The 25,833-nt window shown below is 44.5% G+C and overlaps 2 protein-coding genes and 1 non-coding gene across 35 annotated transcripts in view; all 3 read left to right on the forward strand.

Annotated features, from left to right (window-relative positions):
* UBAP2L (ubiquitin associated protein 2 like) overlaps positions 1–16,346 on the forward strand; it is a 45,578-nt gene extending 29,232 nt beyond the window's left edge. For 6 of the 30 annotated variants that reach the window (XM_069077836.1, XM_069077844.1, XM_069077840.1 and 3 more), the window contains 12 exons: positions 829–1,003; positions 1,398–1,470; positions 4,823–5,018; positions 5,112–5,200; positions 5,928–5,981; positions 6,489–6,570; positions 7,826–8,043; positions 8,502–8,607; positions 13,181–13,248; positions 14,059–14,256; positions 14,666–14,716; positions 15,561–16,189. In XM_069077836.1, coding sequence (XP_068933937.1) covers positions 829–1,003; positions 1,398–1,470; positions 4,823–5,018; positions 5,112–5,200; positions 5,928–5,981; positions 6,489–6,570; positions 7,826–8,043; positions 8,502–8,607; positions 13,181–13,248; positions 14,059–14,256; positions 14,666–14,716; positions 15,561–15,656 — 1,406 coding nt within the window. In that variant the 3' untranslated portion in view covers positions 15,657–16,189. Of the gene's footprint in view, positions 1–828; positions 1,004–1,397; positions 1,471–4,822; positions 5,019–5,111; positions 5,201–5,927; positions 5,982–6,488; positions 6,571–7,825; positions 8,044–8,501; positions 8,608–9,430; positions 9,591–10,150; positions 10,548–13,180; positions 13,249–14,058; positions 14,257–14,665; positions 14,717–15,560; positions 16,190–16,222 lie in introns of those variants that run through there. The other 24 variants (XM_069077841.1, XM_069077850.1, XM_069077845.1 and 21 more) reach the window with 10 other exon arrangements.
* The window catches only part of HAX1 (HCLS1 associated protein X-1), a 40,494-nt gene extending 19,142 nt beyond the window's left edge, over positions 1–21,352 (forward strand). The window contains exons 2-9 of one of the 4 annotated variants that reach the window (XM_069077867.1): positions 18,077–18,210; positions 18,312–18,350; positions 18,701–18,954; positions 19,132–19,319; positions 19,830–19,881; positions 20,044–20,150; positions 20,260–20,350; positions 21,052–21,352. In XM_069077867.1, the coding sequence (XP_068933968.1) occupies positions 18,158–18,210; positions 18,312–18,350; positions 18,701–18,954; positions 19,132–19,319; positions 19,830–19,881; positions 20,044–20,150; positions 20,260–20,350; positions 21,052–21,137 (870 nt within the window). In that variant the 5' untranslated portion in view covers positions 18,077–18,157 and the 3' untranslated portion in view covers positions 21,138–21,352. Of the gene's footprint in view, positions 1–18,040; positions 18,232–18,311; positions 18,351–18,700; positions 18,955–19,131; positions 19,320–19,829; positions 19,882–20,043; positions 20,151–20,259; positions 20,351–21,051 lie in introns of those variants that run through there. The other 3 variants (XM_069077869.1, XM_069077868.1, XM_069077870.1) reach the window with 3 other exon arrangements.
* LOC138153832 (small nucleolar RNA SNORA58) lies at positions 6,279–6,413 on the forward strand. Its single transcript, XR_011166471.1, has one exon. It is a non-coding gene; the product is annotated as a small nucleolar RNA SNORA58 (small nucleolar RNA).
* Positions 21,353–25,833: the final 4,481 nt, after the last annotated feature.

A 25,833-nucleotide genomic window follows, 5' to 3' on the forward strand; every position in this document is an offset into this window, starting at 1 on the left:
ATAGATTTAGAGTAACATGTGAATAAGTTTTTAAAAATCAACATCATTTGATAATATTTGTAGACATTTATAATTTTTTAATTTAATATTTTAAAATTTTTACTGGAAGGGTTCTTTGCAAGTGTTTTTTAAAGTGAAAGGTTCTTTCATTTTAAAACATCTGCAAGCCATTGCCTTAGATAATAACATTATAGTCTCCTGAAGAGAATTCTGAGCCAATAATTGGGAAATCGAGTTATACTCTGTTCTGATTTATTGATCTTGGCAAGTCCTAAACACCCCTTTGCCTTAGTTTCTTTGTTTGCAGTGGAGGTTATGATTTATCCTTCCCCTTATGAAAATTATAGGAAAATAAATTTTTTTTAAAAATGAAAATACGGAGTTCAAATATTTGGAGTTTTTAAAGAAAATAGTCCCTATAGAAATCAAAACAAACTGTTATGTTCATCATTATTTCAATCCTAAACACTTACAAAGTACATTGTATAAAATGTCTTTTCCTCCCCCTTCTGATCTCCCTACACAAAGCATATTTGGGGCCTTCTGGGGGAAGCAAGTCTTAAGAGGGGGAGGGCCTGCTATGTGTCCAGCACTACTATGGTGGACCCTATGGAAGCTAAAAGAGAAGTATGGGAAGCAACCTTTCTTCTCAAGGATATCACAGTCTAACATAGCTCTCTTTTTTCTTCCCCTACCTTTATTTATTCCCTAGTCATAAATCACATATGCATATAGTTGAGGCAGCTTTGAATGGTGGCTACATCTTTACTCTTTCCCTACAGGGCTTCTAAAATTTAAATTTCCCTTTCCTTTCCCCTTTCTTCTTAGGTGCTACTGGCCCTGCTGTGAAATCTGACTCACCCTCTGCTCCCAGCATCCCTCCTCTCAATGATACAGTATCTGCAGCTTCCTTGCTGACCACAGCCAATCAGCACTCATCTGCATTGGGTGGCTTGAGCCACAGTGAGGAGCTTCCAAATACTACCACCACTCAACACAGCAGGTGAATGAATGGGGGTGCTGCTGGTCACTGTAGCCCTCTGAGGTCCTTGCTGACACTCAACAGAAGGTCTACCTGAGTGCATATGGAGTACTTGATTTGAAGTCAGGAAGGGCTTCAAATTCTACAGCAGAGGTATTCTAGCAGAGGTTGCTATAGTCCTGGTTTTGCTGTAATCAGATGACTTAAGAACTTTGGAAGCAAAAAAGGAGTTTTCTTCATTTTCCAGCAATCACTTGTTTTACTGATAACTTCAAATAGAGGAATTGATGGCCTTCTGGTCCTTTGATTTCCCCCCACCCCCATTTTTCATTACTACTTGCTTGACTTAACATCTTAAGAAGAAATAAATAACTGAGGTCCTTTAACTGAAAACACTTTCTCTGTATCTTTCTAGCACATTATCTACCCAACAGAATACACTTTCGTCATCATCATCTTCTGGGCGCACTTCAACATCAACTCTTTTGGTGAGTATAAATTGATGTTGCAGTTGGGCAGTAAGACTTCCTTATGTTTACTACCTGTTAACAGGAAACTCTTCATTCCCCACTTCTGCTTACTTTGTGATCCTGAGTCAAGTCATTTAACTGCTCTGTAAAATAAAAATAGGAAAAAAAAAAACCAAACACTAAGATACGCAATGAATTTGGTGTGTGTGTATGTATAAATGTGCTTTCCAAATACCTTGATTTAAAAAGACTTCATCAGGGTAAATAACAAATTTGCTAATTTTCTTAAGGGCTCAGGAAATTACAGTGAGAACGACTACAAGAGGATAGAGGTGACAGGGTTATGGTAAGTGAAGTGAGGGGTGAGAGAATAGACACTGCTGGTAACTGAGTGGTGAACCTGAGCAGTGGACATTCACAAGTCAGTATTGTAGATGTTGGGCCATTTCAGTGGTATCTAACTCTTCATGACTCTATTTGGGGTTTTCTTGGCAAAGATACTGGAGTGGTTTGCCATTTCCTTCTCGAGTTTATTTTACAGGTGAGGAAATTGACTTAAGTGTTTAAATGACTTGCCTAGGGTCACACATCTAGTAAGTCTCAGGCTGGATTTGAAGTCTGGGAGATGAGTCTTCCTGATTTCAGACCCAGCTCTCTATCCACTATACCATTTAGCTGTTGTAGTAGAGTTGTTTTAACAAGTTTTGGTGGCTCCTAAAAGTTCCAAAAAATATTTTTTATCTTTTTTTTTTTTTAATTGAACCTGTGATTTTATTGGTATAGGGAACTCCTTTTACCAGTGCAAATTGACATCTTTAATTCAACTTATAGAGTTGCCTGAGGTCCTCAGAGGTTGATTCAGAGGTAAAAGGTACCTCAGAGACCATCTATGACCTTAGGAGTCATTGCAGCCTCGAGTGGTTCCCAGCCATTATGTAATGCCTTCCTTTTCTCTTGACCTGGCATATGCATTATATCTGTGTTTCATAAAATGGAGGCCATATTAGGAGATTTTGACAACAGAATTTCATCCATTTTTTGTAGCATTTCACCAAAGGTGGATTTGCCCAGGAATACTAATAAAAACAGTGAAGGTAGTGATTTTAATAGGACCTCATTTTGGACTGTTAAGCAGAAGTTTTAGGATCCTCAGGTTTCCTAGAGAGGAGGATTTGAGTAGATATTTCAGACCTGCCTTTCAAATATCCTTTTCCAATCTATTCTGGAACTGAATTTAGCCTGTCTATTAGACTGAGGCCTGGAGAGGCTAATTGAGTTGTCTAGTAGCAGAGCTGACCTTCTGATTCCTATTCTAGTGCTTGCTGCTGTACAATGAGAACCTTTAATAGGGCTAAATTTGTTAGGATTTGAATTTATTGGGAATCTATAAAACTACCATATATTACTATGTTTGGGAAGCCTAAGTAATTGTCAGCTTCCTGAGGTCAGGAACTGTCTTTTGCCTCTTTTTGCATCCTCAGTACTTAGCATAGTCCCTGGCACATAGTAAGCACTTAATAAACATTTATTGATTGACTAAATTTAAAATACTTACTGAGGGGGGCGGCTAGGTGGCTCAGTGAATAGAGCACTGGCCCTGGAGTCAGGAGGACCTGAGTTCAAATCCGGCCTCAGACATTTAACACTTAACTAGATGTGTGACCTTGGGCAAGTCACTTAACCCCAATTGCCCTGCCTTCCCTCTTCCAAAAAGCAAAAAATAATAATAAAAATAAAATACTGGGCTTTAAGATCCTTTTACTATTTATGATTTTGAAGGTATTTCTCTTCCATATACCTTGTGATCATAACTCCATAATATTTAGAGTTGGAAGGGATTATTCACATTTTCTAGCCCAACCTCCTTATTTTATAGATATGAGAACTTAGCTCCGAAGTGGTTAAGGAAATTGCCCAAGGTCATGTCAGTTGAAGAATAAGGATTTCAGATAATAATGAATTTTGAAAATTTGAAGGGACCTCAGCAAGGCTTCTTGTCTTTTTTTTTTTTTTTTTTTTGGTAAAGCAATTGGGGTTAAGTAACTTGCTCAAGGTTACACGGCCAGTTATTTCTGGGTGTGGTGCTAAGTATCTGAGCCCGGATTTGATCCCCAGGTCATCCTGACACTGGAGCTGGTGCTCTTACTCGCTGAGCTACCTGGCCGCCCCCAAGGTTTATCGTCTAACCCATGTACTAAAGGAATCCCCATCAGAGCGGAGCTGACTGTGGGGGTGACTGGGGGTTGGTTGTTTGGCTTCAGCTTGAAGACATTAAAGGAGAGGGGACCTAGCATGTCTCAAGGGAGCCTTTTCCACTTACAGGTAGCTCTAATTGTTAGGAATTTTTCCCTGAAATTAATTCTAAATTTGGTGCTTTGTAATTTCTCTCTGGTTCAGTCATCTGAGGACAAAACAAATTTAATCTCCCTTCACATGACATACCTTCATATACTTGAATTTGAACTCAGATTTTCTGATTCCAAATCTGTGGTCTTTGCATTATACCATACTAATTTTTTATGGAGTTCCCAATTATTGTTATATTTGAGTGGGTACTTCATTTCTGACCTGATGATAACTTTTTCCCAGGTGATGAAATAACACCAGCACCTTGTGTTACAGGATGGTCTTGTATATGAGAGGTGTTTTATGGGTGCCACACTCATCTCCTGGTCTTTGGTGAAGGTTGATTAGTTGGGCAAAGACAGCTTTGCAGATCGGTGGCTTAGATTGTGGTATAATGAAAGTAGGGACAATTTGGAGATCAGAAGATCGGAATTTAAATTGTTGTTAAATGTCTTACTGTGTGTGTGGCCTTAGTCCTTTTACCTCTCTTAATCACTTTATTTTCAAATTGAGATTATAATGATATTTACAAGCTTAAAGGAATTTATATATATGAGTTAGTATTATCCTTTTTTCCCCTCCCCCATGGTCTCTGTTGGAGGGGGAAAGAACAAAAAGGAAGGCATGATGCTATGACTTCATAACATCATAACGTTCTTCATTGTCAGGAATGGTATCTTCAGGTCTCAGTTTTGCTTGCTTCCACATTAATTAGCATAGCTCCTCAGATGCCTTGTATGAAGTTTCCATATTGGTTGTGTTAGGTTCCTCCCCTTTTTTTGGAGAAACAAGTCTCAGCCAGAATGGTTCTGTGTTTGAGAAACTGATCGTCACACCTCAGCTAGTTGGGGGTTATGTTCTCCCCACTGTATTGGCATAGGGCACTCTTGTAATCTCTCAGCTCTTCTGACTAGATGAGTTCATTGCTTGGTTAGTAGGAGGGTCTTAGACTTCTTTCCTGTGTGCCAACTTCTGTTCCCTTCTGCCTCCTCATCTCTTGTTTTTTTATTTTATTTGTTTGTAGCACACAAGTGTTGAAAGTGAGGCGAGTCTCCATTCTTCCTCCAGCACTTTCTCTACTACATCCAGCACAGTCTCGGCGCCTCCCCCTGTGGTCAGCGTCTCATCCAGCCTAAACAGTGGCAGTAGTCTGGGCCTCAGCCTGGGCAGTAACTCCACCGTCACCGCCTCAACCAGAAGCTCAGTCGCCACAACTTCAGGTAGCCCTATTTGGGAGGTGGGTGGTACGTCTTTAGGGTAAGGAGGACGAGGAATGGTCATTTATCATATTAGAAGTGTCCTTTGTCTTTCAGGAAAAGCTCCCCCCAATCTTCCTCCTGGGGTTCCACCGTTGTTGCCTAATCCATATATCATGGCTCCAGGGCTGTTACATGCCTACCCGGTAAGTGGGATTTGTGGGATGCCTTTCTGAAGAGAAGGGCTGTCTGTTTTTCTCCTTTCTCTTACCTTTTGCTTTGTAACTGCCTACAGAGTGGGTACTAGAATAAGAATATTCCAGAATAAGCTAGCTGAAATCTCTCATAAGCAAGGCAGTTTAATTTTTTTGGTTTTACAGCATAAAAGAGAAATTCCATCATCCATTCCTGGAGTGAGTTTTTAGTGGTTTGAATGTAAATTTAGGATCTTTCTTAATTTCTCTGGAGAAAATTGTTTTCCTCCCCATGTCTTTTTAATATACTTCAGGGAAAACTTGGGATTGGATTTTTCAGGATTCTTTGTAGATAAGCTGAGGGGTCACTGAGTGATAAAAGTATATAATTATTTGACATGGCTTTTTAGGAGAGAGATTTTGAAAAAGGCAGATAAAAATTGATGAATAGATTTTCATCCTAGATCTACCACTAACAGTATAATCGTGCATAAATTACCTTCTTGGGCTTTTTGTTTCTTCACCCTTTAAAAATGGAAGAAATCAGACCTATGTTCTTTGCTGGCCTTCTAAAGTTATTCTTGTTTAGAGAATAGAATGGAATTTCTCTTTAAAAACTAGCTGTTGGTTTCACTTGACTCTTTTTTCTTGTCCGACTGTCCTTACCATATTTGAGCATGGTATAGGAAGGATCTAGTAACTAACCTTCCCTGATCACAGATTCATCTGTATTTTTCAGCCACAAGTGTATGGTTATGACGACTTGCAGATGCTTCAGACAAGATTCCCCTTGGTGAGTATGTGGGGTAAAGTCATGACAAAAAAAGCTTCTCAGAGGGTCTGGGAATTGGTGGGAAGAGGTGATTTCTTAATTCAATAAGTATCAAAGTTATGTGACAAGTCAGGACGCTTGCCTGACATTCCTCAGTGTCCTGAGACTCAGGATGTCTTATTTTCTCCTTGGCAAATTCAGAGAATCATATCTGTTTGCTCCAGAGAATAATTTTGGCCATGACTCTTGAGAGACTTCAGCTGACCTGGGAGATATATCAGGACCAAGAATCCTTGTAGATACTTGGGCATCTTAAATGGGCACACCTGTAGACCTTTCTAGACTCTGCCTATAGTCAAGCAGGGGGTACAGTGTGTGCCAGAGGAAACAGAGCTTCTGTGAGCTATGGCCAGCACCGTCAGTGACTGACTGCATTGCATTACTCTAACATCTTATTTCAACCCTGTGGAGGATCACTGGGATGGGTACTAAGGCGTGGAGTCTCAGCCTCTTTGTTATGTTTTCTAGGATTACTACAGCATCCCGTTTCCTACACCTACCACTCCGTTGACCGGGAGGGATGGTAGCCTGGCCAGCAACCCTTACTCTGGTAGGACTGGGATGGGACTGAACATGATGTTGGAGCTTATGGGATTTGTCTTTGAGGTGTTTTGTCAGCAGCAAGAAGGGGTTGGAACAAATATAACATGTTAACTTTTGTCTCCTAGTGGAAAAGGCTAGTTGCTGTGGCTTCTTCCCAGCTTTTCCTATTGTGTCAATGGTTCTATTGTTCAACAGCTTTTCTGAGAAAATACCCTGGCCCACACTTACCTTGTGACCTCATCTTCTAATCTTAACTTTCTTGAGTTCATCTTTCCCTCTTCTTGTCCTTCTTTTGGTGGCAGTTTTGTTGCCTGTTAGATGTCCAGTTTCTCTGGCTTCTGTATTTTTTCTGATCTGTCATTCTTTTGATATGCTAGCCTGGGAGTCTGAATGATCATTAACTGTGTAATCAAAAAGTTGCTTAATCTTGAATTTTGTTGTCCTTATCTGGAATAATCTTTCCCCACTGATGACAGGGCTGAGAATCCAGAGAGAAGATGTGTAATGTGCTTTGTAGCTATGAAGAACTGTGAATGTAGCTTTTATGATTCTATCCTTAATTTACCTCATCCCTCATAGAAATGCAGCTCTTTGACCTGTGTGTATGCACTAGAGGAGAAAGGGAAGCTAGTTTCTAGTTGGCAACCCCCTGCAGGCAGATACCCAGAGAGCAAGTACTAAGGGAGGCTCGTTTCCAGAGTGGTGAAAGAGGGCTGGGATTAGCAGTGCTGTAGAAGAAAGTTGTACAGAATTTTGAGGGAGATACCCTGGGGTCCCTTACTTTTGCTCTTTGTGCCAGATATTACATAGTCATCATCAGTACCCACTATAGTACCCTCCATGTCATAGGCATTCAGGAAATTTTTCTGAACATGATTGTGGTTTTATGAGTGCTTGCTGTGTGTTCAGAACAGTTGGGAATGTCAGAGAGGTACAGAATTTGGTAGCTGGGAAAGGGAGAAAGTATGGCACATAAATATTCCAGATGGAAGGAATGGCATCTGTGTGACTCACTGGCACCCAGAAATCATCATGGGAAACCTTTACATTGTCTTTAGAAGTTCTAGTATGAGTAGATCTGGGAAATAGTCAGAAAACTTAGGTTTTCATCTCAGCTTTCCCATGAAGTAAAAATGACACTGCATAAGTTACTTATTATATTACTGAGTTTTTACAACTTTGAAAAGGCACCCCCAGGAAATAGGATTCCACATTGACTTGAGGTGAAGGGGCCCATGTACATTTAGTCTTTCTTGGCACAGGAGACCTCTCAAAGTTCGGCCGTGGAGATGCCTCGTCCCCAGCCCCAGCCACAACCCTGGCACAGCCCCAGCAGAATCAGACACAGACTCACCACACCACACAACAGACATTCCTGAACCCGGCGCTGCCTCCTGGCTACAGTTACACCAGCCTGCCATACTACACAGGGGTCCCGGGCCTCCCCAGCACCTTCCAGTATGGGCCTGCTGTATTCCCTGTGAGTACCTCACTTTCATCTTTCTCTGGAGGGCAGGTTTCCAGATCTGCATTCACTCACCCTGACTTCCAGTACTACTGGCTTTCTACAGTAGGTGGAAAGGCATTCCTGATCCCAAAGTGTGGGGTGTGATGGGAGGTGGGGGGTGGGATGAGATAATGATTGTTTAGCTCTATGTAGAATAAATGAGGAGTGTATTCTCATCTAGAAATTATTTTTCACAGACATGTTACTAGCCTGATCTTCCCTCCCCCCATTTACCTTCACTTGACCATTCTTGACAACAATGGTAGGTTCTTAAGACTTTGATCCAGGTAGTAAAGTGAGCATCCCACATTCCTTAACTGAGTTTAATTTCCCCATTGAACTGACTAATATACTGCTATGAGTTAGTACCATGGGACAAGGTTAGGGTTGTCCTCACAGGTCACTAAGGCCCCACCTCTTTGCCCTTCTAGGTCGCTCCTACCTCTTCCAAGCAGCATGGTGTGAATGTCAGTGTGAACGCATCGGCCACCCCTTTCCAACAACCAAGTGGGTATGGATCTCATGGATACAACACTGGTAAGCCCAGCTTGATCCCAGATATCTTAATGTTCTGGGAGGGAATTGGCTGTCTTGGAGGGGGTGATGGTTAGGATTGGAGAATCCTGTGAAGAATGGGTGCTAGACATTGGGGCAGTTGGCCCTTAGCTGCCTTTAGCCTTTGTTCAGCACCAGCAAGACAGCTTGGCATTGTGTTCTAGTGCTTACTTGCCTATAGCTGGGCAGTGCTCAGGGCATGTGTAGGCTGCCAGATAGCATGACTGGCAGTTTTTTTTTGGGGGGGGGGGGTTGCGGGCAGTGCTGCTGGGCAGAGGGACCCAAAATTTTGTTGAGATGATGTCAGTAAAGGCAAGTGGCAGTTTGTGTGGCACCAGTAAACTTGAAGGGGCTAGGTCCATTGTACCTAGGAATGAGTATGGCCTTGGGAGACTGGCTGGCTCTATGCTATTCTCTTTATGTGCCTAGGTTTTTCCTGTGGTTTCCATTCCTCAGATAAGGGAACATGGAGTGAAGTTGAGGGGTGGAGGGTGAGATAGTGATACAGTGAGAACTAATGGGTGAGTGGGCTAGAGGAGTTGTATCTTCAATAGTTCCTTTAATTGTGTGACCGTTCTCTTTGCACAAGCCTGGTTACACGTCTCTGTGCTGGGGAGACAGCTCTTTAACAATTCATGTTTTTGAGCCCAGCCATGAAGAAGATAGATTACAGGGAGGTGGTGATGGTCCCTGAAGTATACATTGGGGTGGAAGACATTCTGCCTGGCACCTTACTGATTTTCTAACTCCCTCAGAGATTCTGAGTCAAGGGGGAGGACCATTCAGTTTTATTCTTCCTTTTCAGCGGCTTTGCAGGTTCAGTTGTGTATGGGAAGGAGGATGTTGCATTGGTGGGAGTGGGGTTTGCCTCCTTATGAGTCCTTTAGAGCCTTCAGCTCAGTCTCAGCTCCAGAATAATCTGGAGGCAGCAGCTTTTGTGCTCTTCCCTTCTCTTTGGGAACCAGGTGGGTAAACTATTCCAGATTTTTTAAGAATAGGGATGGGGCACATGGGTACCTCAGGAGCTGCTAGTGGGGTGGAGGCATGAAGCTGTAATGTGAGTTGGATTAGTGTTGTGGTTTTGGGCTGAGTGTTTCTGGGAAGCCCCGTCGTACCCCTCCTCACCCAGGTTCTAAGCCCATCTCTCCCCTTTCATTGAGCAGAGTCTCCACCCCACGCGCCTCAGAGGTGTGACTTGGTGAGGAAGGCTATAAAGCCCCTCCTTGGAGTGACCTTGTCCCTATCACCAAAACTTTAGCTTTAGATACTGGCTGGGCCAGGGTCAGAAATCTGAGAGAACAAGATACATGGGGTTTTGTAGTCCTGTCTGATTACAGAAAAACCAAGGGTGAGGTGGGGGCAGCATTGCAACTCCTCCCTGCCTTCCCTTACCCAAGATTTTGGAGACCTGATGTGATTCATTTCAGAAGCCCCATTCCCCCAACCCCATAGGGGATTCTGGTCATTCCACCTCCCTCATCAACCTCTTAAATTCATTTATTTTTATGTATCTGATTCCTTTTAGGAAGAAAATATCCACCCCCTTACAAGCATTTCTGGACGGCTGAGAGCTAATTTGGCCCATGGCTGGGGGCTGTGTTTTGTGTGTGTGTGTGAATTTGCACTGAAGTCTTGTTTCAGAAACCAGACCACTGAGGAGAGCCTGCTGAGCTGAGGCCAAGGCCTTCGTGGCTTGGGGGAATGAGTTGGTGGATACCTTCTGGGCTTTTGAACCTGCTCCTCTCCCCCCCCCCCTCCCGTGTGTCTGACCCTGTCTTAACCATTTCGAGTACAAGCGGTGCAGCGCCTCCGAAGCCGCAATGCACACACCCGCTGTCGCTTTTGATTTCTGGAAGGCATGTAGTTTCAACTTGTAACAAATATTTGTAGTCTTCAATAAACTGTGGTATTTCTTTAGCTAACTCTGGCGTTCTTTCCGTGCATGTCTCTCTGGACAACAGGAGCTAATATTGTGCTGTGAATATGGGGGATGGAAGGGTGGAAGGATGATCTTGTCAATCAAACCCCAGCACAGCCAGAGAAGCCACTGGTTAACTTTTTGGTACATTGTGGCATTCTCAGGAAGGGGGTAGTAGTCTCATTTCCCAGTCTATTGGTTATTGAGGAAAGCTAAATTTGTAGGGAACTCCTGATTTCCCAAGCTTAATCTCTATTCACCTTTTCATTCATCCCTCTTTTGGGTCTCTAATCTAAGGCAAGGCATTTGGGGTAGCATTGAGGTACCATGTTAACAGAAGTAGAAGAATTGGCATTGGGGATCTAGAGCTTGGGAAAAGTTTTCAGTGACTTAACTGCTCTTCCTGCCTCTTGAAGACCAAGGGGCTGACTCAGAAATGACTTGGTCATTAGCAACCACCTACCTATGTTTTGGTCCCTTTATAATCCTCTGTAGTCAGAGGTAGGGTAATTTACCTCTTTTCCTTGTTCAAGCACATGTGACTCTTTAGTAGTCCTCATGAATTTCTGGATATAACCAAGGGTTTTGTGGGTAAGATTTTGTCAGTGTCTTCTCCTTGGCTCCCTTACCAATCCAGCTTGCACACAATCAGTCTTCCTTTTATGGAGTCATTTTGGGTTTGGAGTGAGACCCTTCTTTGGGAGGGAGTGTGTGAAATTCATTGAACAGTCTCTCCTCTCCAGTTTTCTGTTCTTGGCTAGCTAGAAACCTAGCTGTTCACCTCTCGTTGGATCTTTTTCAGACTATTGGAACCTTAAAAGATATGATACGGAGATCTAATCAATTTTCCCAGTCACAGGTGCTTGAGGTTCACTGTAGTAGGAGAGATGTGTTTTTACTGTTTCTCCTGTTACAGCCTTTCACACTGTGTTGATGTGATTATAACAGTTCTTTTGGGGAGAAAGGCATCTGTAATTTTGAGAGGATCTTGCCTAGTCCCTTAGTTGGGGTGAAGAACACTCTAGTTGTTAACCTTAATTTCTTTCCCTACTTCATAGCTATGAGACTGAGGATTTTCCTCTTTCTCTTTCTCTTCCTTCCCCTCTCCCCAAAAAGATATTTATCATGGGAACTGGGAACTTTTTCCTAGTGGTCCCAGATCAGAGCTAGACAAGGTGTTGTAAAGGACCTGCATTTCTCCCCTCCCACAAATGGAGAGCCTAGCCCTTCACTCTATTATGTTAGTGACCCCTGATTTCCCAATGGGTCCCCTGCAGTATCAGCTAGCTGTCTCTAGCAGTAAAGGCAAACCTGTGTTGCTTTTGGGTTTGCCTTCTAAAATTTACTTGTATCCTATCTAGCACCAATTTTACCCTCCTACACACTTTCTATTAGGTTGAGGTCCTTCTAACTTGGTTCCTAGAATACTTAGGGATCAGAAATTTTGCTTCCATTACAAATTTAACCAAGAGAAACACCTAGGGATTAAAGTAAACAAATAATTTACAGTATTCTTTGTCCTTATCCCTCTTACCTATCTGTGGTGCCTTAAGATATGGAATGGAGGCTATCCTGGGAATAGGGAAATATTTGTTGTCAGATGGGAGCTTCCTGCACCTGGGCTGGTCAGGAGTTGTGTGTGGGGGGGGTTTCTGGTTAGAGTACTCTATTGGGAAGGTCTCAGTTGGGTATAGAGCCTCCATTTTGACGAAGCTGACAAGGTAGGCTTAACTGTAAAGAAGGACTTGGATTCTTGGTCTAGAATGAGCACCTCCAGTGTTAAGGGATAGGATATGAACTATGCATAGGGATAATAGGTGGAGGGATCTTCAATTGTGGTTTGATTACTTTAGAAAATGGCTTGTATCCTTCTCTGGTTACCCTGGAACTGTAGCAGTAGGAAGGATGTCCTGTCAGGAAGATGAGAGACAGGATATCTGACTTAAAAAACTCTGGCAATTAAGATGATGGGACTCTGTAAATGGCATTTGAATTCTCTATTCCTTGTGGACAGTAGCTTCTGCACCCATTGCCTACATGGTGATCTGTATGCCAGCCTTGTTTATACCTCTAGCAGACACAAGGCCTCTGGGAAAATTGGTGTGAGTAAATTAAAACTGACTACTTGAGTGAGCATGGAGGTCAGGTAAGGGAGACTGGCTATAGACCTGAGTTGGCCTCTCTGTTTTGGCTTTCACCTTGACATATGGCTCTGGAGCCCAGGAGTTCCCTTGGTACTTGGATAGAGGTTTGGTGCCTATTGAGGTAGACATAATTGGGATGGGAAGGTAGAAGGGTGAAGTGATTTAAAATTAACTTTAAAAAGCTGTTGGATTCCTGTTGGGATTTGGGACAGAGGGTCCTGGAGATTGTGTTAACTCTGGTTTGGATGTAGGCTTTACTGGGAGCTGAACTGTCACATTTTATCTATACTCAGAAACAAGCCAAGCTAATTCTTAGGGATCCTTTGTATTATGGGCTCTGACTGGGACTTGACTGAAGCTTCCCATGCAGTGATCTAGTTGAGCTTCAGATTGACCTCCTCTACTGACCTACTTCCCCCCTCTTCTTACTCAGGGACCAAGGGAAAGGACAGTCAGCTATGTTAATCCTCCTATCTATTTCTTCCTTTCTCAGGTGTATCAGTCACCTCCAGTAATACAGGCGTGCCAGATATTTCGGGTTCTGTGTACTCCAAAACTCAGGTAGGTCCTTAGCTTACTCAAGCAGAGATAGAAAAAGCAGCTGCTGGTGGAGATGGTGTGTTGTGATAGTGCAAAGTAGGCCTTGAGCTAGGTATTAAGAAAGAAAAATTCTTGGATTAGGGCATTTGATCTTTAAAAAAAAAATCTGTTTCTTCTTTAAAGGTTTATCATTTTGTTCCTGCTTCTTTAGAATGAAACAGAAGAGTTGAATTGATATGTAAAGATGAGGAGTAGCCAACTCTCGGTAATCCTAAAACTGACTGGGATTGTGTTGGCCCTCACCCTCTCTGATTTTTGGTCCCTATCATACCTGAAGTGGATGAGTACAGAAAGAAAGTGATGGTAGGAAAGGAGAAGTAGCACCTTAGTAGCTGAAGTAAGGCTTTTAGATTATCCATGGATTTGGTTTCTTACTATTCCCCCATGATGGCAGCTGATCAGGAGTTTACTATAATTTACCAAGGATTTCAGGGAGATGTCCATTTTCAAGGCCTTCAATACCCCAAAATTTTTAGACTAGTTCACCATTTCTTCTAAGAACTCAAAAATAGTTCTGAATTCTGTCTACATTTACACATAACAATCCTAAATTCAGCAAATGTCATCCGTACTTTTAACCTGTAGTTTAAACTGCACAAGCTATATAAGAATAAAAAAAAAATGGAAGTTATAAATCTTGCTCTCTTGGAGTTTGCAACCTAATTTGATGAATTGCCAGGAATGAAGGATGAAGTGTTAGAGGATAGGGAATCAGGAATAGTCAGGAATAGCCCTGCTGATGCCATTGTGCTTTCCCCCATCCCTGAACAGCAGTCCTTTGAGAAACAAGGTTTTCATTCTGGAACTCCTGCTGCCTCCTTCAACTTGCCTTCAGCCCTGGGGAGTGGAGGGCCCATCAATCCGGCCACAGCCGCTGCCTATCCGCCAGCCCCTTTTATGCACATCTTGACCCCCCATCAGCAGCCACACTCCCAGATCCTCCATCACCACCTGCAGCAGGATGGCCAGGTAATAGACCATTTTCCTCTTGTCTTTTTTCCCTCACTGATCCTTTTCCCTACCCCTCCTTAAAGCTGCCTCCCCCTTCCCTCTTCCCTTCCCTTTCCCCATCTATCCCCAGCGCCGGCCATGGGCACACAACACACACAGACACAAGCGTACACGACACAAGCGGCCGGCAAGGGAGTTGACAGAGAGGGGGCCAGGTTGGGGAGCTCTTTGCTCAGCCTGATAGGTACCTGGAGGGGTTTGAGTCCCCTCCCCACTGTGGCACACTTTGTCCCCTATATTTTCCCAATAGCCCTGGACCATGCCCCACCCCTCCCCAATCCTGCCACTATAGCTTTCCCTTCTAACCATGGATTTCTATTGTCAAAGTTTGTCCCTTTATTTTCCATATATCCTGGTTCTGCCTCAGCTACCATATTTGCAGATGATTCTCTGTTGCCAGCGCCAGCAGGAGGAGCAGGTAATGAAACTCTCTGAATGATATAATTGTACCTACCCCCTGCCAGTCCCAAACCCCATTTGCCACAGCCCTGGGGAAATCAAGAAGAAGAAAGATTGCGCGGCCACAAATCGGGATACACAGACACACATAGACACACTCACACACCTTGCTGGGCTCTCCGGCCTCCCCTTCCCTTCTCCTCCTCTCCTTTTCTCTCTTCCCAATTGTAGAAGGCACTTGGCTACTAGAGTGGATAGGATTCTTGGGAAAGCATCTGAATCTTGGAGGCCTTAGACAAGTCTCCCCGCTCTTACCCTGCTCAGTATATAGGGGTCCAATGATGTGATGGAGGGTGGAGGGGGTGTTACGGAGCCCATTCTGTTTGTACCCTATCTCCACAGCAGAGAGCAGTGCTCCCTTGTTTCTAAGGCAGTGCAAAAAAGGAATCACAGGATCAAAATCAATTAAACTAACCCTTTTGACCACTCATCTGAGAATCTCTTTCCAGATGAGTGGCCTTTTTGGTGAGGTGGAAGGGTAAGAGCAGAAACTGACTTAGTCCCTTAGATGAGCTCTGAAGGCATCTTGCCCTTTGCATTTTCTTCTTGTCTTGAAATCAGAATTGTGCTATTGCTGACCCCAGAGAGACTAGAACTTCCAAGGGTTCCATCGATTATGCAGACAACTTCTTTGGATTAAGGGCTTAAGGAAAAGTGTAGCCTTTAAATGGTCTTTTGGCAGGAGGAGAAATGGAGGAACATGACAGTTCCCAGGCCTTCCCACCCAAAGGTCCCTGCTAATTGGCCTCCTTTCTCCTCCCTGTCCTCCCTTCCCCTCCCCCCCCACATCCCTTCCCCTGCAGACGGGCAGCGGGCAACGTAGCCAGACCAGCTCCATCCCGCAGAAGCCCCAGAGCAGCAAGTCTGCCTACAACAGCTACAGCTGGGGGGCCAACTGAGGCCCTGGCCCTCTTCACCTCCTTGGCCCCCCTACCTGCCGAGAGGGCCTCTCAGCCTGGCACCTAAGGAAACAACTACAACACAAAAGCACGTGGAGCGGAGGGTCCTGCTGCCCCCCCCCCCCCGCCTGCCCCAGGCCTCAGCTTCACTTCTGAAGGCCCATTTCTTTCCTCTCCTACCTATCCTCTTGTATGTAATATAGGATTTGTATTTTTTTCCTTTCTCTTTTTTCTTCTCTCCCCACACTACCCCTGCATTCAAGATTATGAAATTCTTTGCTGTGGGCTCTGGCCTTCCTCTTCCTCTTCCTGCTCACCCTGGTGGTGGGAAGTGGCTGAGGAAGAGGACTCCAAATAGATATCATCAGCCTAACAGCCCTAAGTCTCCCTTTTTATTATTAGGAAAACAAAACAAAAAGTCATGAATATGAACAGAATTGTCAGATGAATTAGTTGAAGTGGTTTTTTTTTTGTACTGTGTCCTCAAATTTAATGGATTAATGTGTCTTGTATATATAAAAAGAAAACCTCTACCTTCAGCCTCTGCCCATTCTTGCTTCGTCTAGGATGTCCTCAGTCTCCCTGATGACCAGCTGGGTGAATAAGTATTACTGTACCAACTGGGCCTCTACTAGCAGGCTCCGAAGGCAGTGGAATAAAATGAAATCTTCGCCCTTTAACAACTCCTAACCATGATGTGCCGGTGTCCCCTTCTTCCTGACCCTGAGAGTCATTCAGCTCAATTCTCAGAAGCACCTCACCTTTAGTGTTTAAACTAGGGAGTGAAAAGGGCAGTGGGGAGAAACTGGGTTGGAAACAGTTTTCACACAGAAAAGCAATGGAACATGGGCTGCTCTAAACAGATTACTTGGGAAACACCCAGAAGTAGGGTACACAACACTGGCAAAATCAGTATGTGGTTTTTTTTTTTTCTCCCTTGGGGTTCCAGACCATACTTCCTCTTCTCCCAGAGAGGCTCCTGAATTTTTTTCCTTGTGGGTCTTGTTTAGGTAGAAAGGAATGGGAATAGAGAGCATACTTGGGGGGGGGGGGGGGGGGAGGGGGGAAGAGGTAGCAATAAACCCATCAGATCCCTTCCCCGAGCCACCATACAATTCTAGCTTCCCTTTCTGCCTTATCACTGTTCCCCCTACTTCCAGGATCAGTGATACCCTAGGGGCCAAAAGAAAGCTGACCCTCTTGTTCCTATTAAGTCGATGAAGATGGAGGAAATCTGTCTTCATGTCTCCATCTGCCTTTGTAAATGTAGAAAGCACTTTACATCTTGCCCATCTCCTTGCTTTTTAAGACTTAACCTAGCAAGAATCAGCATTTTGGAATGTCAGAGCTGACAGACACCTTGGAGATGGGAGCCTCGATCTCGTCCCATGAGTTCTACCCAGGGTTTTTGTTTCTGTTCCGAGACAGTTTACCCAGTCCTATACCACTGAGGAGATTCCCCAGCTTCTCATGTCCCGTTCTGATTCAAACAGCTTTTGCCAACCCCGAGAGACTGGCTGGATTACACTATTCGCTCGCCCCAGTGATTGAGGCTCCTCTAGCAAAAGTTGCCCAGTTTCCCCCAAGGGAGATCAGGGTTCGGCCCACGTATCCTGCAGGGCTTTGGGGGCAGCTAGACTGGGCCGGGGTGGACGTGGGAGGGCGCCTTGAAACGTAGGTTTGTGCTCGAGGCCCTACACTGTTTCTGGCTTAGGTTTTCTGACCAGACCGAGTCCCAGCCGTCTTCCTTCCTGCCCGAGCTCCCGCAGCAATTCCAACCCAAGGGGTCCTGGGATTCCTGTTGCACCGGCTGCTTTCTGCCCTTTTTCCCCTCACATAATGCAGGGCTTCTGGACGCTCTACTGTGGTAGGGCTGGGTTATCCAGGGTCTTCTGTAGAGGAAAAGCCTCTGGAGCGTCAATCTAATGGAGGAGTGCGGGGGAGCTGGAGCTGAGCTTCCTAAAAGACCCCCGGGGAGGCCCCGGAGGGCAAAGACGGATAGAGGGAAAGATGCAGGGATTCTGCTTTCATAACCACTTGTCTCTGGGAGGTGGGGAGAAGACCCTCACAACCGGGAAGCCCCCAGTGCCGAACCACGGAAGTAAAACCCCGTTCTCCTCTGCCTCGGCCAGGACATGCTGCCTGCGGCTCCCAGTACAGTTCTGTCCCACCTTCTGTCTATCGCCCTACCCCACGCCTTGGTCCTACCCCACACCGGTTTCGCTCACACCTTGTCGTGAGCCTGTTCTCACGTTCGTTTTACGACAGTGCGACTACTTTTTCATCAGTGTCGGGGCTACCCTAGTAGTGTAGCCAGTCAGCCTGTCCTCCTCGCTTTCCGGTAATACAGACGTACTGCCCTCTCGCTTTTCGGCAGTGTGGCCGAATCGACCCGCCCAGTCCTAAGATCACTTTACGGCAGTGTGGCGGATCTCCGCCATCTGGTGCCTACCCAGGCCTTGGGTTGCGGGAAGGTGGGCAGTTCGAGTCCCGCCTGAGGGATGAGCCTGTTCGACCTTTTCCGGGGATTTTTCGGATTCCCAGGGCCTCAGAGGTGAGAGTGGAGCCCGGACAGGTAAAAGGGGTGGAGCGGGGGGACCCTCCGACCGGGGCCTTGGCCCCTAGCATCTCCCTCTATCTCCCCCTGACTATAAGGTACACCCGGCCAGACTATCCCAACAGGTGGCAAAAAAGGTGAGGGGGACGGGGATGGGGTGGGGTGGGGTGGGGAGGGAGGCGGGGTGGGAGAAGCGGTGTGTATGTCTAGGTGTCAACAATCTTTCGCTCGAATGTTCACGCGCGCGCGGCACATACACACAGTTCCTCCCCACCCCCACCCCACTCAGGATCAGGAGGTCACCGGAAGCTAGGGCTTGTCCAGCTGGGCTGATGAAGTGGGGGGAGGGAGGAGCAAAGTCGGGGGCAGAGAGAATGCACAAAACAGAACAGCCCCGCGGTTCCCAGCCTTTTACCCCCAGAGCTGCGGGCTTACTTTAGTTGCATTTTGGTGTGGACATCTTTGTGGTTCTTTCTCAACCTCCCAGACCCAGGGATCCCTTCTTTGGAGGGATGACTAGAGAAGAGGATGATGAAGATGAGGAGGAAGAAGGAGGAGGAGGTTCCTGGGGTTCCAGGTTTGGAGGCCCCAGGTCCCCCGAGGACTTCACTTTTGGCTTTAGTTTTGGCCCTGAAGAGGAGATGCCTTTCCACGATCACTTTGGCTTTGACGAACTGATTCGGGATTTCAACCGTATTTTCGGAGACATGGGGGCCTGGACTCTGCCCTCCCGCCCCCCTGGTGGGTGTGGCCCCTCAGCACTTTGATAACTTATGGGCAAGTCCTACAGCCCAGAGAAAGTTACTGGGCAAGAAGGAGAAGGATGTGAGGGGGCTAGCGGAGAAAAGACATCGGGGAGGCAGGGCAAACACAAGGCTTTCCCTGACTGGGCTATGACTTTCCATTACCCTTTTGCAGAGCTCCCAGGCCCAGAGCCAGAGACCCCAAGTGAGAGGCGGAGGGAGGGGGAGACCATCCGGGATTCGATGCTCAAGTATCCAGATAGTCACCAGGCTAGGATTTTCAGCCGGGACTCGGAGGGTGACCTGGGGCGCCCTTCTCCCAAAGCAGCCCCAGACTGGGGCTCCAAGAGGCCTTTCCGTGGGGTGAGTCTCCTTGCCCTTGAAGACCCGGTAAAGCCTTGCCTAAGGGACTTGGGAGAAATCCTTTAATCTCAGGGAACTCTTAGTTTGATGGAGGAGAAAGAACACACACCTTCCATGAGGGATAGTCCAACCTAGCAGAACGTACCTTAGTGCTGGGGTGCCATGAGGAGGAGCAGAGCTTGGCATGGTGGAGAATGGTGAGCTCTGGAAGAGAGGGGGGCCAGGTCGGTGAGGGACTTCCAGAGGTCAAAAGGAAATCCAGCCTGCGGCTAATTTGCCCTTTCCAGATAAAGGGATGGCCCAAGAAGTGAGCCTTGTGATTTGTCCAAGGTCATAGAAAGAGTTCAAACCTGACTTCAAATCCATTGCCCTTGTTGCTTTACCACAGTGAACCTGAGGGAGAGTGGGTAGTTGAGGAAGGTTCGATAGGGCAGGTAATGGAGTTGGGGAGGCGATGGGTTACTTCTCTTCAGAAGGGGCCCCTTTCATCAGCTGTGATTCCTTTTGTAGTTTGATGAGGTATGGCCAATGACCCCTGATGCTACAACCAGAGAAGACAAGGGTAAGTCTGATGGAAGGGACAAGGCCATAAGGGGTCCCTGATGCCCATCTCTGAGTTTTTACACACACTCTTGCACTCAAGTTCATTTCTTGTCCCTGAACATTTTCAGCTTGCTTCCCACACTTTTTTTTTAATACCTTATCTCTCTCTTCTCCCACCCAGATCTTGATTCCCAGGTCTCACAGGAGGGCCTGGGTCAAGTCTTACAGCCACAGCCTAAATCGTATTTCAGAAGCATCTCGGTTACCAAAATAACTGGACCAGATGGGGTGAGCTAGATGGGGTGGGAAGGTTGGGGGGGGGGATCATGAAGGGCTGGGGTTCATGGAAAATATCATCTGTTCTGATCCTGAATGAGCAGAGTGACTGTTTCCACAGGTGGTAGAGGAGCGGCGCACCGTTGTAGACAGTGAGGGCCACAAGGAAACCACAGTAACTCGTCAAGAAGCAGATGCCAGTTCTAGAGATGGTGAGTGGGGGGGGAGAGGCAATGGAGAGACTGTCCCTGTGCTACAAGGATGAAAGACGCTTGAAGGAGAAGCTGAGTTGAGTGGTCTCTGTCTCCCCTTCTAATTCTCTTCCCTTTGCTCTCCCTAGTTCCAGCCTACACTATATGAGGCTCTATCCTGTTCCCTTTTCCCCTCTTGACCTCTCAATTAAATCCATTCAGCATGTCTTTATTAAATACCTATTACTATGGGGCAGCCAGGTAGCACAGCGAGTAAGAGCACCGGCCCCAGAGTCAGGATGACCTGGGATCGAATCCGGGCTCAGACACTTAGCACCCACTCAGAAACACCTGGCCATGTAACCTTGAGCAAGTTACTTAACCCCAATTGCTTTAAAAAAAAGACAAAACAAAACCTATTACTATGTTAGACCCTGGGGAGGTAAAGACAAAAATAAAACCATTCTGCCCTTGAGGGGGTTACATTCTAATAGGGGTACCCACATGTACACAGATAACTAAATAAAAGCACCCAGAGTTATTTTGTCAGAGAGGGAGGTCAACCAGGTAAAGGGATCAGTCCATGCAAAGGGCTGGAGCTGGGGGATGAAAGGTGTGTTACAGGGAACAGCAAACAGGTCAATGTGCCTAGAATTCAGGGTCCTCAATCTGACACACTTCTGGTTCATCTCTTCCTACCTGGATGTATCGTTTTTCTCTAGAGTCAGGCACCCCACAGCCTCCAAAGTTGGGGGACAGCTCTTCCATACTGGATTCATTCCTAGGACGATGGTTCCGGTCTTGGTAGCTCAAGCTGACTTTGTGGACGACTCCATCCCTCCCCACTTTGCTCCACTCGTTACCATCAGGGCTTCCTGACATCACTAGCTGGCTCAGCTGTTCTTCCTGCCACAGTGAGGGTATGGGGGGGGAGGGTAGGAAATGTGACAGGTAAAGAAAAAGGTACCCTCCATTCTTCCCCTCCCCCTTGCTGCCCCCCAAATAAAATCTTTATTTATGCTATTGCCTCAGTCTCTTGGTGTATCTAGCTCCCTCTAGGGCCCATCCTGAGCCTTTTGTTTCTCTTTGATCTGCCCCCACTTCGAAATGGATGAGAATCAAGTATAAATATTCTTGTACTTGAATCAAGTATTAATGTTCCTAGTGAGGAACATTCCTCACGAAGAAATAAAATTGCCAGGATCAAAATGTTTAACAATTACAACAGTCCTAACCCAGTACATTTTGTAAAAAGTAACTGATACATTATCAAATGCTGGCTATTTGGTAGGGCCTGCAGAGGAGACCAGACTTAGAGAGGTTAAGGGAGACAGTTTATTCAATCTTTTCTGTTTCAAATTTTCACATAGCATAGGTTTAGAGAACCTTAGAGGTCATTAGACCAGCATCTTCATTTTATTTATTTTTATACTCTAAACTTAATACTATGTACACATAGCAGACCGTGAAAAGGAATCTCTGTGAAATCCTAAATCTCCATTTTATACTGCTTGCATTTTTTAAAAGTATAGAACAAATTATGCTCAAAACTGTGCTTCTTGTCTGTTCTTCAAAAAAAAAAAAGTTTTTAATGGCCCTTTTTTTCTTCTGCATTACTAATGCTAATTTTCTCCTCTTCCCTCCCAAAACCTTCCCTCCCTAACTAACAGGAAGAAAAAACCAAAACTCTTGAAAGAAATAAGCCTAGTCAAGCAAAATCGGTTCACACAGTGGCTCAGTCCAAAATGATTTGCTTGTTTTTTCACATTGTGTTCAACACCTGTCCATCAGGAGACGCGTAACATGCTCCTGTAAATCCTTTGCTTTGCATGTTCTTGAGTCTTTCAGAGTTCTTTTTCTTTACAATATTTCCTCATATAGATTGTTTTCCTAGTTCAGCTCACTTCACTGCATCAGTTCATATTACCCAGGATTTTCTGAATCGCCTCCTTCATTATTTCTTACAGTATATAATATTCTCATAGGTTCATATATCACAGTTTGTTCATTCCACAATTGTTTAGGAGGCAATTTAAGGTACCCCTTTAGACTCTAATTCTTTGTTTCCTTTCCCTTTTAAGGTTAGAAGTTTGTTTTGCTTAGAGCTATTCCCAAGTATTCTCCCTCGTTTTTTTTTCTCCCCACCCTAGAGATGGCTACCATTAGACACAAATAGGTGTGTGTATACATACATGTAAAATTTATTCTATATATACTTCTCATCAGTTCTTTGGATGTAGATAGTGTTATTTTAAATTTGTGTATAATAGTCAAAATTACTTAGTTGCTCTAAGTCTTTCTTGAAACAATATTGTTGTTAAATATTTTCCTGTTGAGTTTGATGTATTTCTATACCAAACTCTGTGTATATATTTACAAGTTTTCCCCATCTTTTTTCAATTTCAGATAAAAATGAGAGATGATATACAGTTCATCTTCTTTCACATTTGTATATTCTCCTGCACCCCAAACATGCAAAATAGGAAGTTCTACCCCCTCCTTCCTCCTTTCTACACTTGTTTTACACTTCTTTCTTTAAGCCCTCAAAACAGAACAAATCCCTTCTGAAGACCTCTGTTTTTCTTATTTAATTTCCTTAAAGCTCTTGGAAGACATTAAATTTTTTTTTTTAACTTAATAATAGAGGTGGCTACGTGTCACAGTGGATAGAGCACCAGCTCTGGATGGGCCTTTCCCCAGGGAAAGAACCCAATTGGAAAGGAAAGAAAAATACAGAGAGAGAGCAGCTAGGTAGCCCTGGAGTCAGGAGGACCTGAGTTCAAATTTAGCCTCAGATACTTAACACAAAAACCAGCCCTGTGACCTTGGGCAAGTCACTTAACCCTACTTGCACCTCCAAAGAGCTAAAAAATAAAAAAAAATTTTAAACTTAGTTTTTTTTTTTTCCCAATTACATGTAAAGATAGTTTTGAGCATTCATTTTGGTAAGATTTTGAGTTCCAAATTTTTCTTCCTTCCTCTCCTCCCCCCCAAAGACAGCAAGTAATCTGATATAGGTTATACATGCATTGTCATGTTAAACATATTTCCACATTAGTCATGTTGTGAAAGAATTAGAACGAAAGGGAAAAACTACAAGAAAGAAAAAGTGAAAATAGTATGTTTCAATATGCGTTCAGACACCATAGTTCTTTTTCTAGATGTGGTTAGCATTTTCCATCACGAGGAAGACATTTATGTATAGCTGTATTTCACAGTTTCTATTCACCTTTTTTATTTTCATCAGAAATGCTTAAAAGTCCTATAATCCTTAAATGGTCCAGTTTCCCCCTGTAGGATTATGTTCATTTTTGTGAAGTTAAATTATTCTTGGTTGTACATCTATCTCTTTTGCTTTTTGGAATATTGAATGTCAAAGTCTCTCCTTTATTGTAGAGGTTTCCAAGTTTTGAGTGATTGCCTGTGGTCTCGGTACTTGAACTACTTATTTCTGCATGTTTTGATATTATTTCTTTGACAGGGGAGCTTTTGATCTTTACTATGACATTCTTGGATTTCTTTTGGAGTTTTAAGAAGTGGTTGGTGTGGGGCAGCTAGATGACGCAGTGAGTAAAGCACAGACCTGGAGTCAGGAGGACCCGAGTTCAGTTCTGGCCTCAGACACTTAACACCCACACAAAAAAAACTAGCCGTGTAACCTTGGGCAAGTTACTTAACCCCAATTGCCCTCCAAAAAAAAAAGAAAAAAAAAGGAAGTGGTTGGTGAATTCTAGTGAAGACACTTTGTCCTGTAGTGGACAACCGAGAAACAGGACAGCACTGCCAATTGAAATTTAATAGGAGTGTTTATTAACCACAGTGACTGCCTCCCTAATAAGGAAGACAGCATCAAGTCTTCTGTAAGATGCATTTTTATAGACCTAGGTGTTGGTAACAAACAGTGTGGTTCCAAGGGGGAGGGGGTACCATTTCTAGTAAAGTCTTGGGTACCTAACAAGAACAGACTTATATCTGGGGTATGTTTCTAGCAATACAGGTGAAACATTCCCTCACTATTATGGCCTATTAGGTGTTTTCCAGGGACCCTGGTAGGGTCCACTTCTAGCAGGTTTAAAGGGCTTTGGTGTATAATTTCTGATGGGTGTTTCACTCCCCCCTTTTCTTGTTCATAGTTGAAACTCAGACTCACCTGAGTCCGGGGGACTGTTCTCTTGCACTAGGGGTGTGGTACCCACTGCTGCCAATCCTGCCATACCAAGGCCAACTAGGATAGGGACTAAAATGGGGGCAGCCAGAAAAAAGGTGTTCCTGCATACAAGCAGTCAGCTGCCCAAGTCTGCAGGGGTGATGGTAATGAGTGAAACACGGGGGCCATCCGGGGCTCGATTGCCACCAGGAGGTGGGTTGAGGACTAGGTTGGGATTGGTGGGAGTAAGATCCCTTGGCACTGGAGTGCATTGAATAGTGAACAAAGCCCCGGGGTCCCTTCCTGTGACATAAAACCTGATTCCCCAAGGTGTCCCAGTTTTCCAATCCTGTTTGGTCCAATCCAAAACTCTGATGACAACTGGGTTACATGACTTAAGGGTATTACAATGAAACGAAATGTGGTGGTCACAGCTGCCACCGGAGACCCAGTCAGCAATGGTTACACAATCCCAATTGACACAGTGATATTTCCCTGTCCCCCACAATTGGGAGGCCCATCCTCAGGGCAGACATGTGACTGGGTTGACCAAAGGCTGCTTTTCTGCTCCACAAGCAGCAGCATCGGTCCTCGCAGAATACATGCCTGTATAGGGAAACAACATAAATCTGGGGCACAGTGATCAAAGAAAAAGGGTGGGCTGGCCATGAGTCATATTTTTGAAATTAGAGTTCCATCAATTGTCTTAGAGTCCAAGAGTACAAGGTGGGAGCATAGGAGTTTGAAGGGGCCAAAGGCAGGAATGCCAGGAACAGGAGCGTCAGGACAGTCTCTTAATCTTCAGTTATAAGTCCCTGGAGTGATGGATTCAGGCTTTTCTTCTGGCCACCTTAACAGCAGAGTGGTCTGGTACACCACTCGGACTGCGTCCTGGATGTTTCGGAGAGCTTGGAGGGACTTGAGAATTAAATCGTTAACAGTCATACATAACAGCATTCATCACCCAAAATACAATAGATGGGGTGTCGAACAGAATTTCAAAAAAGGGGAATGAATTTTTACACATATGCATTCAGTTACAAATGTTAACACTTGCTTAGATGATGGAATAACTACAAATTCAGATTAAAACATCAAGTTCTTTTCTGCTTTACAATTTGTTACATCAATTGAGCAAGAAACATGTCTTGCAAATGGAGGTTTTAGTGGATCTCTTAGAATCACACTAGAGATTTTTTTAAAATTTCTTCTAAAGGTATTTTCCTTCTTCAAAACAGTTTTAAGATTTATAAATGATCACTAAACTTTTGTGAAGGAAGTTAATTGAAAACTTTTAAAATTATCTTAAGCAGTTTGCATAACTTTCTATACATGTTTTAATTCTAAATAAAAAATA

The sequence above is a fragment of the Petaurus breviceps genome, unplaced genomic scaffold, assembly GCF_028583685.1.
Source record: "Petaurus breviceps papuanus isolate PSGF00001 unplaced genomic scaffold, PetGlider_PUasm1.0 91023, whole genome shotgun sequence".
NCBI classification, from domain to species: domain Eukaryota; kingdom Metazoa; phylum Chordata; class Mammalia; order Diprotodontia; family Petauridae; genus Petaurus; species Petaurus breviceps.